An 18,513-nucleotide genomic window follows, 5' to 3' on the forward strand; every position below is an offset into this window, starting at 1 on the left:
GTCGCCGTCATCGCTGTTTAACGTACGTTACTCCCGCTTTGTACCCTGTTCATATTTTATGTAATGAGATGGGGGGGAAATCAACGGGATTGGTTGCTACAGTTTTGTGACGCACGAAAACGGACTCCAATTTGAAAAATTGAATCCAGTTTTTTCAGAGTCTGGTATTGAAACGTATTGAAACTGCATTTTCAAGTCTAAAATGCTCAGTTATGGCGTGGATTAGCAATTTTGCTCCTGAAATGCCTTGTAACAGAGCCCACACACTAAATTGACATGTTAATCATTTAAAAAAGTGCATTTTTGGTTTAGGGGGTCTTTAAAAAACGGACTAAAGTAGTTGAAGTCACATGTTTAAGGTTAACTTTCACTTCTGGGGATGGTTAACAATGGTAGAGGGGATTGAGCAGTGACTTTCACCTGAAAAAAAAGCGGAGGAAAAGACGAGATGCAGAGCTAACTTGGAGCTAACGTCTGGAGAGGTGGGACTATTTTTTCCACAGTGAGGCTATGTTATTGGATAATATGTATTTCTGGTTAAATAAAACTACATGAAATTGATTGCATATCCCTCTTTCATATTGCCTTTATTGGTAACCGTTTTATAAAAGCAATATATCACTCCAGTCCGTGGTATACTCATTATACCACTCTAAGGGGGTTGTCGTGATATATTGCTTAAATAATCCCCATGCACTTTGTATGTATGTTTTTGTTATATTATACTGCGTATGCACTCTGGTCGGACACAAATTGCATTTCGTTGCCTTGTTTTTTAACATGTGTAATTGATTCAGTCAATCAATAAAGCTGATAGAAAACAGAAATGTGTGGGATGAGGAGCAGCACACACACACACACACACACAGACACACACACACACACACACACACACACACACACACACACACACACACACACTGAAATCAGCTGAATCTAAAAATCTCTTCTGTTGGTCACTGTGGTGTGAGGCAGCTGTTTTCTACACACTCCTGCAACATCACACCTGTATCTGTGCTGCGATCAGAGGAAATACTGCACGTCAAGAGGAAGGACTCTGTCCTAGTGAATAACACACGCTGTCCAGCACCTGTCCATCACTGAGCAACAGACACACAGTCACAGAGCAGCTGCTGAGGACCCAACACTGAGCTAAAAAAGAGGAACTTCAAGAAAAGTAGATCAGAGTATTAGTGGTGTTTAAATTTGATATATGGTACAAAATAAAATTAAAAAGTCCTTTACATTGAACATGATGAAGACGCATTATATCAGTAAGACCATGAAATCTTCAAACCATCATTTGTAGTCAAGTCTGGAGCTGATCACCTTTTAAGAACTCAGTGACTTTAAAGTTTGTAGTCTCAACACAATCAATCACCTAAACAGAGATAAATTCAGACCGTGTCTCTACACCTCCACACATCTGTCCCAACACTGATTTTGAGGATGCCAAAGTCTGGGGTTTGGAAAGTCAAACACTAGGTTTGAAACAAATGGAGACATCTAGATGGATGGTGAGATAGAAGGTTGACCTCCTCTGACCTCGGACAAGACAGATATATTCACACTTGTTGAGTCGTTGTGTTTGAAATGATGCTGAACTCTCTTAGATAAGAGTCAGAAGAAAAAACAAAAGATAGAAATAAAATCCAGTCATCAACCATTCATTGTAGGGATTATGCAGATCAGGGAGCCACTGTAGCCTGAGCTGGTGTAATGGGACACCTGTCCTTGGAGTGAACGTATACAGGGATATAGCTGTGTCAGGGTGTCTGCTCCTGTGTACTACAGCTTCTGTATACTGGGTGTTCTTTAATGTGTTGCACAGACCTGACAAACTATGTCTGAACCTGCCTCAGACCTTACAAGGAGTAGATCAGTGTCTCTGGCTCCGACACATGCAGAAACATGGGAAGAGCGGAACAAGATGAATTCCTGTCTGACTCAGCTGAACAAATTAGTAAAACTGGAGTTAGACCAGCGGAGAGAGAGAAAACAGCAGACTGTTAACTCTGGGTGACCTGGAGCCACGCTGCTGCTCTGTTTACTGGAGCTGTACTGTACTCAGGTCTGTTCAACAGGTCTGTGCTCTGCTGCAGCATCACAGCTGCTCATGCTTTTTTTTTTTTTTTTTACTTAATTTATTTGATTTTTGATTGATTTTATTAGTTTTTCTCAATGGCAACCTGACACATACATTTATGTATATAAATGTAATGTTTTTCCCTTTTACAGCTGCACACTTATATTCAAGTATTGTGTAAGAAAGCAGTATAAATGTTATAAGTTAAAAAGTTTATATATTATAAATATTATATATTATATCCGTTTATATATAGTTTATACAGTAGGCTATATATATTATTGTTTTCATATGTTTATAATAACAGTTTATAACTGTGTGTATATATATATATATGGAATGGAACATAGGGGGCATAGCATATACATGGCTAAAAAATTATTTAGACAATAGAAAACAATATGTGCAATTAAATAATGAAAAATCTGACTTGTTGAGGATCACATGTGGAGTCCCACAAGGTTCTGTGCTGGGTCCAAAATTATTTATTATGTACATTAATGATATTTGTAATGTGTCCAAGTTATTACATTTTGTTTTGTTCGCTGATGACACCAATTTACTTTGCTCTGGTAAAGATCTGAGGCACCTTCTGGACACAGTGGAGAGAGAACTAGGAACGATAAAAAGATGGTTTGACATTAATAAGCTCTCACTAAACTTAAATAAAACTAAATATATAGTATTTGGATACCGAAAAAATTTAGATCAAATACAAATTATGATAAAAAATATTGAAATAGAAAGAGTTAATATAAATACATTTTTAGGAGTTATTTTGGATGACAAACTAAGTTGGAAACCACATATAAATCATATAAAGAACAAAATATCAAAATCTATTGCAATATTAAATAAAACAAAATTAGGGCTGTCAGAGTTAACGCGTTAATCGCGATTAGATTAATTAAAAAAATTAACGCGATTAAATTTTTTAATCGCGGTTAATCGCGCCCATTTTGTCCTCTGTCTGCTGGACTGGAGGACTGGAGTGTGGGACCTCCAGTCCAGTAGGTGGCGGTAAGGCACCTTCAAGTTGGTTGCTACACAAATATACACAGTCTAACATATATCCACAGCTCCATCCATTGATTTTTTGACGGCTTTGTTGTCAACAAATGCACATGGCCATGTATTGATTTTTTTGACAGCGTCGGTTGTCAACAAATGCACGTGGCGATGTATTGATTTTTTGACGGCTTCTGTTGTCAACAAATGCACATGGCCAGGCAGAGGCGTAGCAAAGTAAAGGGCAATTTCCACTGGATGCAATTCGTTTCAATTCTGTGTGAGTTTCATGCATCATGTGTTATGATTAGGTAGGCCTGCTAGGTCTGGTCTAAAAGTTGTTTGTCTAGAGATTATAACACTTTGGAGGGTTGAAAGTCCAAAACGCCATATATAATATTTTTAATAGAGATTAATCGCGAGTTAACTATGGAAAAAATGCGATTAATCGCGATTAAAAAAATTAATCGTTTGACAGCCCTAAACAAAATACATCCTCAACAAATGCTCATTACATTTATTGTATCGAACATTTGTTGAGCCATACATTACTTATTGCATAGAGGTCTGGGGGCATGCGTATAAAACAATTACAAAACCAATTTTCATATTACAAAAGAGAGCAATAAGGATAATCAACAGGGCCGATTATCGAGACTCAACAAACACATTTTTCATAAACCTACGATCTTGTGGACTATAAAACTGCTCAAATTAAAGTAAATAATAATATGCTTCCAGATGGTGTCCAGAGGATGTTTCAGACCCGAACCAGTAGATATGAACTAAGAGGGACTCATGTGTATACAAAAGCAAAAGTACGAACAAATGTGAAACAGAGATGTATATCAATTACAGGAGTCAATCAATGGAATAATCTAGAATTAGAAATCAAACTGTGCAACACACTTAATAGATTCAAAAAGTTATTTAAAAATAATATTATTAATAAATATAAAACTGATTTATAAATACCAGTGTGCTTATAAACTGCTGTATGTAGAATATGCGTTTTTTTTTGTTTTTTTTTTTGTTTGTTTGTTGTTGTTGCTCTGTAAAAAAAAAAGTTTTAAATTGAGTGAACGAAAAATGTTAATTTATGAAGGGTAGGCAAAATAAGCTGATGCTTCAGCCTACACCTTTTCGGTCAAAGTAAATTGATTTGCTTGTTGTGTTTTTTGTTCTGATTTATTTTGTTTTGTATTTATACCTTTATATTTGTCTACTGTATTTGTTTTTATGAGACCGAAATAAACATACTAAACTAAACTAAACTAAAAACATAAATTTAGACAGAAAGAAGTAAGAAAAAAGAAGATTAAAAAAAAAAATCCACTCTAGGTATCCTTGTTGTCTCAAAAGACATGGTGTGGAGGTGTCCTAGGCCAGAAACTCATTGTATTACCACCTGGTTCATGATGTCCCACACTTTTGGATCCATACATTAAAGAGATACTTCACCCAAAATTGATAATTCACTAATCATCTATTCACCATCATGCCAAGGAAGGGATTGGAGAACTTTCAGAGTTACGGATTTTCATGTGGCGTCTTCAGGACACTTGGGTCAGTACAGACAAGCAGTATGGAGGTATCTGGATGTTTCATAGTGTGTGTTTTGGACGATTCAAAAATGAGCACTATCAGCCGCCATTATATGAAAATCCGTTGCCAGCCGGACCCCCCCTGGAACTCATAAAGCGTTTTGATAACTCTGAAAGTTCTCCAAACCCTTCGTTGGCATGACGATGAGTAGAAAATTGGTGAATTATTGATTTTGGATGGAGTATCCCTTTAACCATTTAATAGTAGTGACTTTAAACCACTGACCAGATATCAGTGTTGTGACCGGTGGACACACTCCACAGCCCACAGTGGACAGAGGAGAATAAAAGCTCATTGAAGGAGTATCTTGGTATTTTTAACTGAACACTGTTACAGATTATGTCACTTAGTTGAAAATTAGTGCAGTTAATTTACAATTAACCAGAGTTTCCTTGGTCATGATTTGTCTCTGTGATTCTACGCTGAGGCTCTGGGAAAGTTTTACAACCTGAAATTTTCATAGTTTAAAAATCTAGAATCAAAGGGCATTGATTCTCTGGGTGTGGAGGTTCATCAGACAGTTTAATGGATCTCTCTTTTATCATGGGGGTCTGCACTCTGCAGCTTCCTCATCCATGCAGTCAGGACCACTTTCAGTTATAACTAAAATGTAAACTAACTCATGTTTAACATCAGTCAGTATATAATTGCACAGGTTGTATGAGAGCAGTGAGACAGGCCTCTGTTCTTCTTCCAGTCAGCTGAGCTGCTGTTGACACTGCAGCTCAGAGACGGTCATAGATTATTCTTGTTGCACCTGGATCTGAGTGAAGGTGGAGAGACGGGGCTTCAGACTCGTGAGCCTGTCCAGACTTGCCCCCCCCCCCCCCCAACCCCACTCTTCTTTCCTTCCTCTGTGATAGGCTGCAGACCTGAGCCAGGAGCTGGGAGGATGAAAGTTTATTTACAGTCCAGACTGAGCTCAAAGAGCCAAGACGGAATAAATCGCACTCATCTTGTTTATCGCACTTCTCACACCTATGGAGAGAGGCGATGAGGGCAGAGTGTTGAGTTATGAATCGGTGTGAGGAAGAGAGGGACGTGTTGAAACTCGCTCACAGACCATGATGACATGTTCACAGGATCAGGAGTTTAGCAACAGACGGAAAATATCAACTTGGATGAACTTCTTTTACTGTGGAGTGTTTCTGATTCAGAATAATCATTGGATCATCATGAAGTCGCCTTTCTTTCTCATTAAATGTAACCTGGCCATACATTAGTGACACTGGCTGGGCTGCATCTGTCTGTTTGTTTCTCTTCTCTCACTCTCTCTACAGTTATATGTTTAGAAATGTCTCAAGCGATTGTTCAGTAGAATAGAAGGAAATAGCTACTCCAGTTTTTAATCCACTGCAGTTGTGTGAAGGGTGTAGTAAAAGTTCTCTTTGGTACAAAGAATCTGGTATTTGCTGCTGTCATGTTTCCTGTTGTTCGTAACCGCACATTAAAGACTTTCCCTGTAGGGTTAATGACAGGTTGCTGTTTTTGCTTATTAACTCATTGAGTGCTGCACTGTTTTCCAAAGCTTTAATTAGGGCTGGGCTGGACGATTAATCGAATTTTGATCGTGATTACGATTTTGGCTTCTCACGATCATAAAAACACTGTAATCGAAGAAAAACGATAATTTTTTTGTATATTGGTGTTTTATTCTGAAAAACACACATGCGCGCTTCCGCCCCCGCGCCTGCACTGCACTCCTCTCTCAGTTAATGCTGTGGACGAGTCCACTCATGTGTTGACGGCGGCGTTTAAAAATCAGCGCCAGTGAAGAGAGAGCAGCGGCCACCGCTCAGGACGAATGAACGGGAAATAATCATTTAAAACACTCGCTCGTCTCCTCAAAGCGGCCGCACAACAACAACCCTCCTCCTCCTCCTCCTCCTCCTCTTCCCCCGGCTACATCCCGTAGGCTACATGTGCATATGTTTACAAAGCAATCTGTAGAGCGGCGGATAACGTTATACGATGTTACGACGTGTATTTGTGTAGTTTAATCTGTCATAAACAAGAGATCACTTATGGGGCGCGTCAAAAAAAGAAAGAAAAAAAAAAGTTATGGGGTGCGTTTGTGACGAGAGCTGGGACAGCGCAGCGGGGCGGAGGCTCTGATCTTCCCAGGTTGGATTTCATCCCAGAGACGCAATAGGCGACACACACGGAAGCAGAGAGCCTCCACTCTCCCTCTTAATAAGTTAAACCATGACAATTACTCCAAATCTGTTTATTCAAGGTAAAAATGTAGAAAAGTTAAGCTAAACATCCTGTATAGTTTCTGCTGCTGGATCATAAAACTTAAAAAAAAAGTTTTAAATACATTCTGAATAAATATTGTAAATTATAAACTTAAAAACCTTAAACACACATTGGCACTGTTTATTTAAGGTAATAATGTAGCATGGTCAAGCTATAAATCCTGTACCCCCCCCACCCCCCCCATGATCGTGATTTCAATATTGACCAAAATAATCGTGATTATGATTTTTGCCATAATCGTCCAGCCCTAGCTTCAATCCTGGTGCCAGCAATTTAGACCATTGTTGACAAGTTGTAGAGCCATAGCGTGTTCTATGTTATAGCTATGGACACATATTTGTCTGAAAAGTGAAACTTTCTGCTTCCAATGGGGACAAACCGTTAATTTCTACATGCTTCCGTTCCTGAGCAATCCCAAGCTAAACAGTGGCCAGTTTTCATCAAAATCCCCGCTTGTTTTCTAGAAATGGAGATACAGCATCTTTTATGTCGCTCTTCTGACACTTAAATTTCTGGGTCAACGGGCTTGTACAGCCGTAGACAGCGTAAAACTTGGGCATTTTCCAACCGCTGTCCTGCCGGCAAAACACTTCCTGCTCCTGTCTGCAGGAAGTCAGTGTGATGTCACCTACAAACCACCTGTTAGAACGGCTGCACTGTCCGTCAACTCCCACCGAGACTGCGTTTGTGATGCGCAGCGTTTGGGCTCCGCTGGACAACGGGAAGTACGAGGACCCACCGGACTAACCGGATGTTTTATTTTGTGTCTGTGCACGACTTCCTGTCCCGCCAGATTTGCTCTGTGCTGAATTGCTGCGTCTTGCTCCGATGTCCGGCAAAAATAGAAGCTCTGCGTGTGGCCTCACGATTCGATTTGATTACGATTCACCAGTCTACGATTCGGTTGGATACAATTATACGATGCATCTCGATGCAATTCAATGCATCATATCCTCAATTTTCTATGTTGCTACACAAGACATGTCTGTATGATGATACAAGTCAGTTGTGTAAAAATCAAGAATGTTGGACATTGAAACATCCTGGATGCTATGAGTGACAGGCAAACAGCCAATCATCTAACAGCTGTGTAGTTCGGTTGCATGTGTGTTTATTGACAACGGGCGAGGAGATTTTGAACTAAAAAGGACACGTTAGCTCGTTGGTATGGTAACGGTGGACTTTACGCGGAGCGGGCTCCGCGTACTCTAGGCGGACTCGGCAGATTGGCTCCACTGCCGGAGCGGAGAGGCAATGCACACGCATCTGGTCGAATGTTTTTTCTAATTAGTTTGTATTATTATTATTATGAATGTAAATGAAGCCTTGTAGATTTTGTTTTATGTATGTTCCCTTCGAGAGATTTGTATGTATTTTGATCAATACAATAAAGTTTTTTTTGGGGGGAAAAAAAAATGTAATTCCACCATTAGGTCATAATCTACTGTCATATTACTACTCTTCTGTCCAGCGATGATGACATTCACTGATCCCCTATTATGCTAAAATAAAGTAAGTGTTGTTCTAACAATGTGAGTATTTTAGCCTTTAGCTGGAAGCAGCAGTGTAACCACTACAACCAGCTGCTGCTTCTACCACATATTAAAACACATTTGAGTGTTGTCTTGAAGCAGTCCTTCTCCTGGAGCATGTGCATCTATATCCCAAGTTCTACTTTTGCTTTGACACAGTTTTCACTCGTGAAGAGGTTAGTTGGGCGGAGCTCGGTAGAAAATCTACTTCTTGGCAGATGTGAGGTGAAAACTACCGGGGTCAGTCGCCGATAGTTTGGTGATAACAGAAAATATTCATGGAATGACCCGGTTCCTTTATGAGGATGATTTTGAAACTGGAATGATTCAGGCTGTTGTGTGTGTATCCCATTTGGCCGGCATTGGCCTCTGGAGAGAGGATTTAAGTGGTGTTTTTCCAGCTCTTCTGGCATATTTTCTCCCAGGTGAGTACAGCAACTCGCCAAGTGCTGAGAGCTTTCTGGCCCTCGGCTCCCGCTTCCTTTATTAAAGACGCCTGCGGCTGCCAGCTCGTTTGTGTCAGTTGCAGTCCAGACGGTTTCAAATCATTTACAGTTGGGTTAAATCAAATAGAATTTGGAGGAGGCTTGGGAGGCGAGTCGAACGCGGAGGGGAAGGGGAGGAGGACTTGAAGGAAAAGACAGGTGTAGCACTTTATGTCGCTTGGCATTCCGTCTCCCGTGCATTTCATTTAATATGCAATAACTTCTGTGCACAGTATATGTGTCATCTTGTGCAGCAACCAGAATCTGAATTTTTCCTTTAGTTGAGTGTCTCAGTGTAGAGCTGTGAGGACAGTAAACCCGGCTCTGAGGGTTCACTGTGAATGAAAAGGTGCAAAAGTTATCCAGTGGACATTGCCACAGACTGTAAATATACTGTAGATTGACGTCATCCACAGGTTTCTGAAGAGGGATTTTAAAGCTCACGGTCCACTGTTGTCTGACTCCGCCCACAACCTCCAGCTAATCCAAAAATGGCCAGGGTGGAGTGTGTTTGGAGCTGAGGCTTTGGTGTAAGCTGGTTTGTGGTGCTCACCCACCTGTCACTCAAAGAGGCCACACCTTGATTCTACAAAACCCTAACTCTTAATAAAAAAGTAAACAGGTGAGTTATGTAGAGTGTGGAGGGACTGACTCACTGTTGGAGCCAGCCTCAAGTGGTCATGAGAGGGACTGCAGATTTTAAACGGGAACTATGCAAGTCCTGTTGCTTTTTTGCTGTTCTGCTAACCCCCTCCCCAGTCATGTGCATTTATTTTCAGTGAGGCTGATGATAAAGTAATCCTTGGAGTGATGGATAACGTTATATATACGTGTTACGATGTGTATATTTGTAGTAGTCGTATGTGTCATATTTTCAGCCAAGAGACGCTCGATGGAAGGCAGAGAGCCTCCAACAAGTTACAGTACAAATTAATTTGACCAGCACTCCTACTCTGAAGCGGTTTAATAAATGAATAATTTAAACTTAATAATGGTGAAACTGTTGCATAGTTTCTTTTTAACATCTGAGTGTTGGCTTCATTTTTCAGTGTGGAGGTTCCTGGTACAGACTGACACTGACTGACAGGTTTAGCTTTTCAGCCTCGCCATAGAATGGAATGTGGTGCTTTGCAGAGGCAGTTTGTAATTATATTATTGTCCTGAAAAGATGCTACAACTGAAGGTCAGACAGGAGAAGGCAGCAGATCAACATCATCCACAGCTTTAGGATGAATGTGATGTGGTCAATCCATAGTTTTCACAAGTTGATCAACTGTGCAACCAAGCTAACAAGCTCGCTAACTGCTAACTAACAAGCTTGCTAACTGTAAACTCTTTGTCAGTTGACTGAATTAACCTGAAAACATAAGGTCCTACAGTCGATGTGACTGCTCAGCACTGACATGATATGACCTCTTCATGTTTAGTGTAGTATAGATCAGTGGTTCTCAACCCAAAAGTGGGTCGCGGACCCGTTCTGGATGGGTCGCGGACAGCTGGTCAAAAAAGTAAATAATATTTAATGCACATCTGATGTTGGACATGTCTTTTATTTTGAAAAATAACATATATTGACAGGCACACGTCACGTGAACACATGCAGTTGTAATGGTCCTCCTCAGTTTCTTATTATTTGCTCTGAATGCAAAGATATCACTTTCTTATTAATGTGGCCCGAATGCAGTGAATCTTGTTTTGTTTTGTGGGTCTTTATTTTGTGCAATTTGATATTTATTCACTTTTGTGAATATGCTCTGAATGCAGAGATGCATTAGAGGTCAAATATATCGTTTTGTTGGTCTCCATTTTGTGCAGTTTGATATTTTTTTATTCACTTCTGTACATGCAGTTGTCATGGTAACTCCTCAGTTTCATTCATGTGCTCTGAAATGCACTTTGCTCAATAAAGAGCAAAATACGTTTTTAAAGGCTTTAAAAAAAAAATCTTGGTTTGAATTCTATTCAGTGGGTCGCGACTCAATGACCATGGGAAAATGTGGAGCCCAGAGTGAGACTAGTTGAGAACCCCTGGTATAGATGACCTGTTGCTTCTTCAGTTTCTGCTGTGACAAGGTCTTTATACTGGACCCAGGACACCTGAAAGTGCTGAGTTAAGGTGAAAAGTGAAGGATCTCCACCCATATGTCAGGATACCATACAAGTAGATTTTATTTGTTATAAGTAACATAATGTTTGATACCTGTGACACAGACCCTTGAATGTGTGGGGCTGGAGTTGAAAATACAATTTCTCTTAAGAAGTGTCTAAACAGCATCAAGAGCCAGGTGACAAGGAAAGGAGCTTCAGTGCTTCCTAGTTTACCCTCCCCTGCAAACACAGGACCTTCCTTTAGGAAAGGAAATGCTGTCCCACAATTCCTTGCTACCGACAACCCATATTGAATTTCTTGTTATTAAAAATACATTAAAGTCGTTTCACCAAACACCCCATTATGGAATGCACTACAAGTAAATTGTCTCTGCTTTTTTGTGTTTATTTGTAACTGTATAAACGTATGAATGTATTCTGCTCTCTTGCTCAGTTCCTTTTCTCCTCTGAATTATTATTCTAATGATTCAACTTTCTCTACTTGTATTTTTCTTTCATGTAGAAGAGAGCAGGGAATCTGGTCACACTTTTTTGCTTTCACTTCAGTTTCTTGGTCTCAGAACGTCATTGTGACTCAGTTTCCATATTAAACTGAATAATAAATCCTAGTGGCCAAATGGATGATCTTTAGATTCTGACTTTTCTCTCACCAACTGTATTAGGGTGGGTATTTTTCTCGACAGACACCTTGGGGGTCGGACATTCAAATAAAATGAAATGAAATTCACATTTTGGCTTATAATTTAGTTTTTGATATTTATTGTTTCAATATTTTAAGGCATTTTTAGCCTTTGTCAGTCAGGCTCCTATCACCTGTACCACAGTCAGACACCAGGAGTGATAGAGATATTTTAACTGGATATTTGTTGGTGTTCTGCTCATCACTGGTTTCAACGTGAGGTTATGGACAAAACAATGAAAATCATCAACATTCATGCACAGAGCATCAAGCTACTCATGATAACCTGTTTCTGATAAAGTTATTTTGGTTATTTAATCAGTTGCTTTAGGGTTGACCAGATGTCCCGCTTTGCGTGTGATTTCATGCATTTCTGTCTCTTTTCAAGCGTCATGCAAATTGAGACCATGTCCCACATAATTGGTTGTCCAGCACAACATCAACATCCCCCCCAGCAATGTGAGGAAGTGCCTGCACTGCCGATATGCCCGCACTCTGGGCTCTGTTTGTAGAGTCTGTCAGTAAACCCTGTTAGCATTTTTAGCACTTCTGGTTCCCTCGTCTAAAAGTCAATACGTTTTTTTGAATGTGATTTTGGTAAAATACCTCAAATAAGGTCTGTGGCGTAAATGGATAATTCACCCAAAATTGAAATTTCACTCATTATCTAGTCACCCTCATGTGGACTAAGGGCTGGGAGAAGTTTCAGAGTCCTCTGTGGCTTCTCTGAGTTACAGGGGGTCTCGGCGTAGCAGTGCATGTCCATATAACGGTTGCAAATGGATACCAACTGTCTTCATAACAAAAAGACACACCAAAAAACATCCAAATACCTCCATGCTGCTCATATGTGCCCCGAAATGCGAAATTGTCCCGAAAAAAATTAAATAAGTCTTATAAAAAAAATTTTAAACGTTTTTTGGTGTGTCTTTCTCCCAGCCCTTAGTCGACATGAGGGTGAGTAGATAATGAGTGAAATTTCAATTTTGGGTGAACTATCCCTTTAAGTGAGTTTCAGGTTTTGTTCTACGACATAAAACATGTGACGCCAGTAAATACCCTACTTGTGAATTTTGAAGCTTTTACATGTCGTAAAAAAGGCAGTTGTCGGTGCGGGGGGCTGTGTCCCACTTTGTCCCTCACAAACATACCCCTTGTCCCACTTTTGGCTTATTGGGACCTGGTCGACCTATAGTTGCTTTAATAGCGGGGACCACAAGATATTTTCTTTTTGATCCTCACAATTTCGGAATTCAGTCGCAGCCCAGATTGGAAGCTTTGGCGGGACCGATTCGGCCCACGGGGTCGCAAGTTGATGATCACTGATGTAGAATGTTAAATGGTAATTTGTGACAAGTTGCCCCATCCCGGGGTAAGTTGTCACATTATGCATTTTATGGCCACAACCATGTGTAACGGAAATGAAAATTGTCTTTTAAACTATTTCACAACCCTGGTAGGCCTATTGTGCACCGATTAAACAAAATATACCAAAACAATACAACAGCACTGCTCTATGTATAGTTACTGTTTATCTATGCTTGACAATTTAGCCAGAAAGCACAGAAGCAACTTTCCCCTTAGGGATGAATTTTCTCTTGCTGGCTTTACCATAAACTGGCTTTTTTTTGGTTTAGGTATTAGAATACACCTGTACTCTTCTATATTCCTATATGTATAGGTCTAGGTGAACAGACAAAGCATGTGCAGATCCTGATGAGTCTGTATGAATGAGTTTTTACAGACAGGCTGTTTTCTTAGCCAAGTGGAAAAAAGGCTTGACTCATAACACTCCATGTTGCTCAACTGAATGAAGGATTTCAGTGGAATAATTCATGCTGCTGGTGTAATGGATGATTTGCTGGAAGCCCCACGATGATGACTTGAAGGTGGGGGTGTAGCTACATGTTTACATCATCAGTGAGAGTTTAGGCTTTTTTGGACACAGAACAGTGAACTCTCTGTGTCCCGCTCCTCTACATCAGCTCCACACTGTCTCTGCTTTGTCCACACCGTCTGGTTTAAAGAGCGCTGTAGACTGCAGGCAAATGTGTGTGTGTGCCTGACACCTGTTGTGTTGCAGTATGCTGTGGTGTGTGTGGGAGCAGCAGGATTTATATGAGGGTTAACACCTGGTCCACCACCCTGCTCTTCATGTTGGGTGGTTCTCAGCCTCTTTATCATCCATTAAAGCCCAGGAACGTACAGACTGGATCGTCATACTTACAACATGGACCCGTGCCAGACTTTAGGCTTTAGACGTTTGCCATGTGTATAAAATCAGTTGTTCTGTCGACAGTGACTTCCTGAGGAGGGAGCTGATCTTTACCGCTGAGCCCTCATACATGATGTTAGAGAAAATAGAGCTGATCTCACACAGTCTGCCTCTCCCAGCCCTTCCTGTGGCTTCTCCTCATCTCAATGTTGTCTGTTTAGTCTTGGTCACATGATCTCTCTCTCTCTCTCAGACATCAAGGCTGCAGTTTCACAAGAGCTAAAGCTACAGTGGCATGCAAAAGTTTGGGAACCCCTGGTCAAAATGTACGATACGATACGATAATACAATACGATAAACTTTATTGTCCCGTTCAGGGAAATTTGTCTTGGACACTGCAGCTGCTCCATAAATGCCTTGATGGCCACAATGACAAAAACAAAACAAAAAAACAATACACCTCAGCCATATCAATCCAGCAGACATAAGACATAACAGCATTGCACATGTCCCATAACATAGCACATATTGCACATATTCCATAACATAACACATATTGCACACATCCCACAACATAGCACATACACCTCATAAATTCACCATGGTAAGAGCACTGTAAGAATTATTGCACAGACTCGTTAAGAAATTTGATGGAAGTTGGGATAAAAGAATTCCTAAAACGGTTGAGTTTACAGCGAGGGACTCTGTATCGTCTACCTGAGGGTCGGAGGTCAAACTCTGAGTGAAGGATGTGGGAGGGGTCATTCACTATCCTCAGGGCTTGCCTAAAAACAGTTTGCTCGTACATGGACTGCAGAGTCTGGTTGTCGCTTTTCCCAATGACTTTGGGAATGTCTAACCCTTAACTCTTTCGCGACCACACTAATTGCTCATCACATCCGCTCTGGACTGCATGTTTTTGGCTATTTGTTTACCTTTTTTCTTATGTCGAACCGAACTCTGTACATCACCAAGAAACAAACGGTTTTCATGTGGTTGAAGAGTGACTTTCCAACGTGCTCCTCGGAAAACTGCAAGTTTTTCCGCCGTTTCGTTCGTGAGTACGAAGGAGAAGAAGAGAGCTGGGTTTCTCCAAAAATGGAGCTACCGCTCTAGTTTCAGAGAAAAATGCACTTTTGTGTCAAGTGGCAATCGGCTCATTTTACCGGTACTCTGCAGTGTGGCATGTCTCCCAAATCATTTCTACGGCTAAATAAGTGTTTTTGTAGGCAAATCTGGGGGGGGGGGGGGGGGGGTGGCAGCGTGGAGTGCAGCGGTGTGGGTCTCTGGCCGCAGCGGAGTGCTTCGGGGCGGGGGCGGCCGGCTGGTGAAAACAGCAGAGATAACGGGCTTTCACATCCGAGTCTCCAAACCAGAAATGTTTGTAACAGCACCGGAAAAAGCGGCTAGATTTGTCGCTAGTCGCTTTTGACAAATAAAAAGTCGCCAAGAGGGTTTGGAAAGTCGCCAGATTTAGCGAGAAAGTCACCAAGTTGGCAACACGGTGTAGCGACAGCCGCACAGCTGTTCGTCAATGGTCGCGAAAGAGTTAAAGGGATAGTTCAACATTTTGGCAAATTGGTTCATTGCCATAATCCCTATAGTTTTAGGAGTAGGTTTGTTACCTTTAATTGTTGGTGCAAACTGTTTTTAGAACGGCGGAGCAGAGACACAAGCTGCTCAGCTATGCTACGGAGGCTAATGGAATTTCTTGGTTTCCCTCATCAAACTCATCAAATACACAATTCAACATCTCCAAAACGCTCTGGTGGACAAGTTGTGACCTGCACATTCACCACGCTATGAGATGATAACTGAACGTTATGAGACTGAGTTGTTTTAGAGGTAAATGCAGAGCCGGTGTCTTGCTGGGAAGAGATTGCTTGACGAAAAACTGTCCCTGCTGGGAACGCACATTGGCGGCTTTGCATATTTGTTCCCCTTGCATAGTTAGTACCTAGTATCCCCCCCCTTTGGAAACTATCACAGTGTGTAAATATTAAATATCTTGTCTGATACCTTGGTCAAAGTTATCGGAGAGCTCAAGTCTCCTGGGTTTCCCTTTCTATCCACAAGTTTCCGAACATCATCTATGGTCAAAACCAGCTTCCGGTTTTGCCGGTTTGGTGGAATTGTACGTTTATGTTTCCATGGTTTTCAGTCGTTGTCATAGTAAACGCATGGATCTATTTACGCTGGCTTTTAACAACCATGCGTTTTACAGGTTTTCATTAAAAAAAAAAAAAAAAGAAATCCATGCATTTACCGCAACTACCGAAACCATGGAAACGTAAACATAAAATTCCACCGGAAGAGCAAAACCGGCAAAACAGGCTACGTTTTTGACGTTCAGAAAAAGGTGGATTGCAGGCTGCTGCTTCGTTTCCCTTTTTTACTCTAAAACTTGCCATGGAATAAAGTACTGGAAATTCTCAGCCACAGGTCCAATCCCTCACTGTATCACTGTGAAACCATCAGGTCTACGGCAGCTCTCTTTGAGTTGAGTCCTTGTCCACAGATGGAGGCATATTGTTTTTGAGCTGTATAGGTCCATTAATACTTCCATCCGTCCCATTCTTGTGGACAAGAAATCCCAGTAATGCCTCAATGGAACTACTTCATATTTGGCACAAACATTCACTTGAGCTTGATTAGAGTTTGGTGGTTGAATCATGATTTTGCCTTGTGAATGCAACCCGAAGCACACTCCTCAAGGTAATTCCTTAACTTTGGAACAAACGTTCACTGTGACTCGAGGATGAACTGATCAAAGGTGAAAGGTCAAGGTTAGTGTGAGCTCACAAAACACTTCACTCAGCTGTTATGGCCAAATTTCATACAAATGGTTAGTATTATGTATATACAACTGTAGTGTGGTCGAGGCATCCAACCACAAACACAGATCTCAGTGATGACTCAGAGAAATACTGGTCTGGTAACAAACAGGGAGTGAAGGGAGGAAATTAGGAATTCAAATTAAAGGTCCTCACAGCCAACATTAATCAGATGATAACAGTGAAGTCTGTATGACAAAGATATGACGGCTCTGTAGTTGTTCCAGTCTAATCTTCGCTCATAGATCAGTTGATGCTGACTAACACCAGACTGATCCATGAGCAAAGATAAGATAAGATGTTCTGTTTCACCAGAACATAGACACCACCCTGGCCCATGTAACATGGCAACAGTCAGTTACTACCCACCAAAAAAAAAGTGGAAAACACGGCTCATTTGTTAACATTATTGTTGGAAAGAGCAATTCCTCAAGTAAAACATCCTTTTAACTGCTGAACTCTTCCAAAGAAAAACATTTTCTAAAGGGGTGAAGCTCAGCCAATTGGAAGCAGTTCTTTGAATGGTGATTTTTCTATTGAAAAAAGTAGAATTCAGTGTATTACAAATGTCAAAAGCTGATTTATTTTGTGCAGTAAATTCATTTAGAATCAGGGTTGAAGGACAACTTCAGGAAGTCCTGCTGATGGTTTGTAAAGCCGTGTGAAGTAATGAGGGTGGTCTGTCACCTCTGCCCTGCTCCAGCTTTGTGGCCATGGTACCCCGAGACTGTAGTACCACGACAATGTAGTAATAGAATGAAATTAATTGAATACAGCTGCACACATGCACTGGGAAAACAGATTATTCTGCAAAAACCTAGGTGTCACCTGACCATGCTATGAAATAATAACGGAACGTTACGAGACTGAGTTGTTTTCGAGGCAAATGCGCCCGAACTACATTCCAGACACGGCTGCTCGGCAGAGTGACTTCAAAAGCGCAAGTAGTTCTGAGTATTTGCTTCATGTGTTGTATACGTTATTATCTCATAGCGTGGTGAATGTGCAGCTCACAACTTGTCCACCAGAGCGTTTTGGAGTTTTTGGATTGTGTATTTGATGAGTTTGATGGAGGAAACCCAGAAATACCACATGCCTCCATAGTGTAGCTCTGAGCAGCTTGCGCCTCTGCCCCGCCAATCTAAAAACAGCTTGCACCGACAATTAAAGTTAACGAACCTACCGCTATGACTATAGGGATAATGGCAATAGGCGAATTTTCCAAAATTTTGATACATCCCTTTAATGTGTTACCACTTACTGGTTTTTGCTGTTTACGTGACCACTTAAATAATCGGAAAACTCCAGACAATAATCGTTTTATTAGTGTGCATATAAAACACACGCAGTGATTGTGAACAGCTGTGTTGAAAAGTGCAGATACACTCAGATTTGTTGATGATGTCATGTCCTTCATCTCTCTGTCTCTCTCCCTCTCTGTGTGTGTTTGTGTGTGTGTGGCCGTCTCTCAGTGGTGTGTCACCTTCCGTGCATGAACGGCGGCAAGTGCAGCGCCAGGGACAAGTGTCAGTGTCCTCCCAACTTCACCGGGAAGTTCTGCCAGATGCCGGTCCACAACGGACACCAGCAGCACCAGCAGGCGGCGGGCGGCTACAGCCAGACTCAGGTCCACTCCACGCACACGCTGCCGCTGACCTACAACAACGGCCAGGGCACCGGTGAGTAGGGGTGGGCGGATCG

The 18,513-nt window shown here is 41.2% G+C and overlaps 1 protein-coding gene across 17 annotated transcripts in view; it reads left to right on the forward strand.

The window, feature by feature from the left end:
* The window catches only part of ltbp1 (latent transforming growth factor beta binding protein 1), a 198,190-nt gene that overhangs the window by 106,249 nt on the left and 73,428 nt on the right, over positions 1 to 18,513 (forward strand). For all 17 annotated transcript variants that reach the window (XM_085800895.1, XM_085800894.1, XM_085800897.1 and 14 more), the window contains exon 6: positions 18,285 to 18,491. In XM_085800895.1, the coding sequence (XP_085657021.1) occupies positions 18,285 to 18,491 (207 nt within the window). The remainder of the gene's footprint in view (positions 1 to 18,284; positions 18,492 to 18,513) is intronic.

This window comes from Trachurus japonicus, chromosome 15 (genome assembly GCF_045865225.1).
Source record: "Trachurus japonicus isolate A0001 chromosome 15, Traja_1.0".
Taxonomy (NCBI): Eukaryota; Metazoa; Chordata; class Actinopteri; order Carangiformes; family Carangidae; genus Trachurus; species Trachurus japonicus.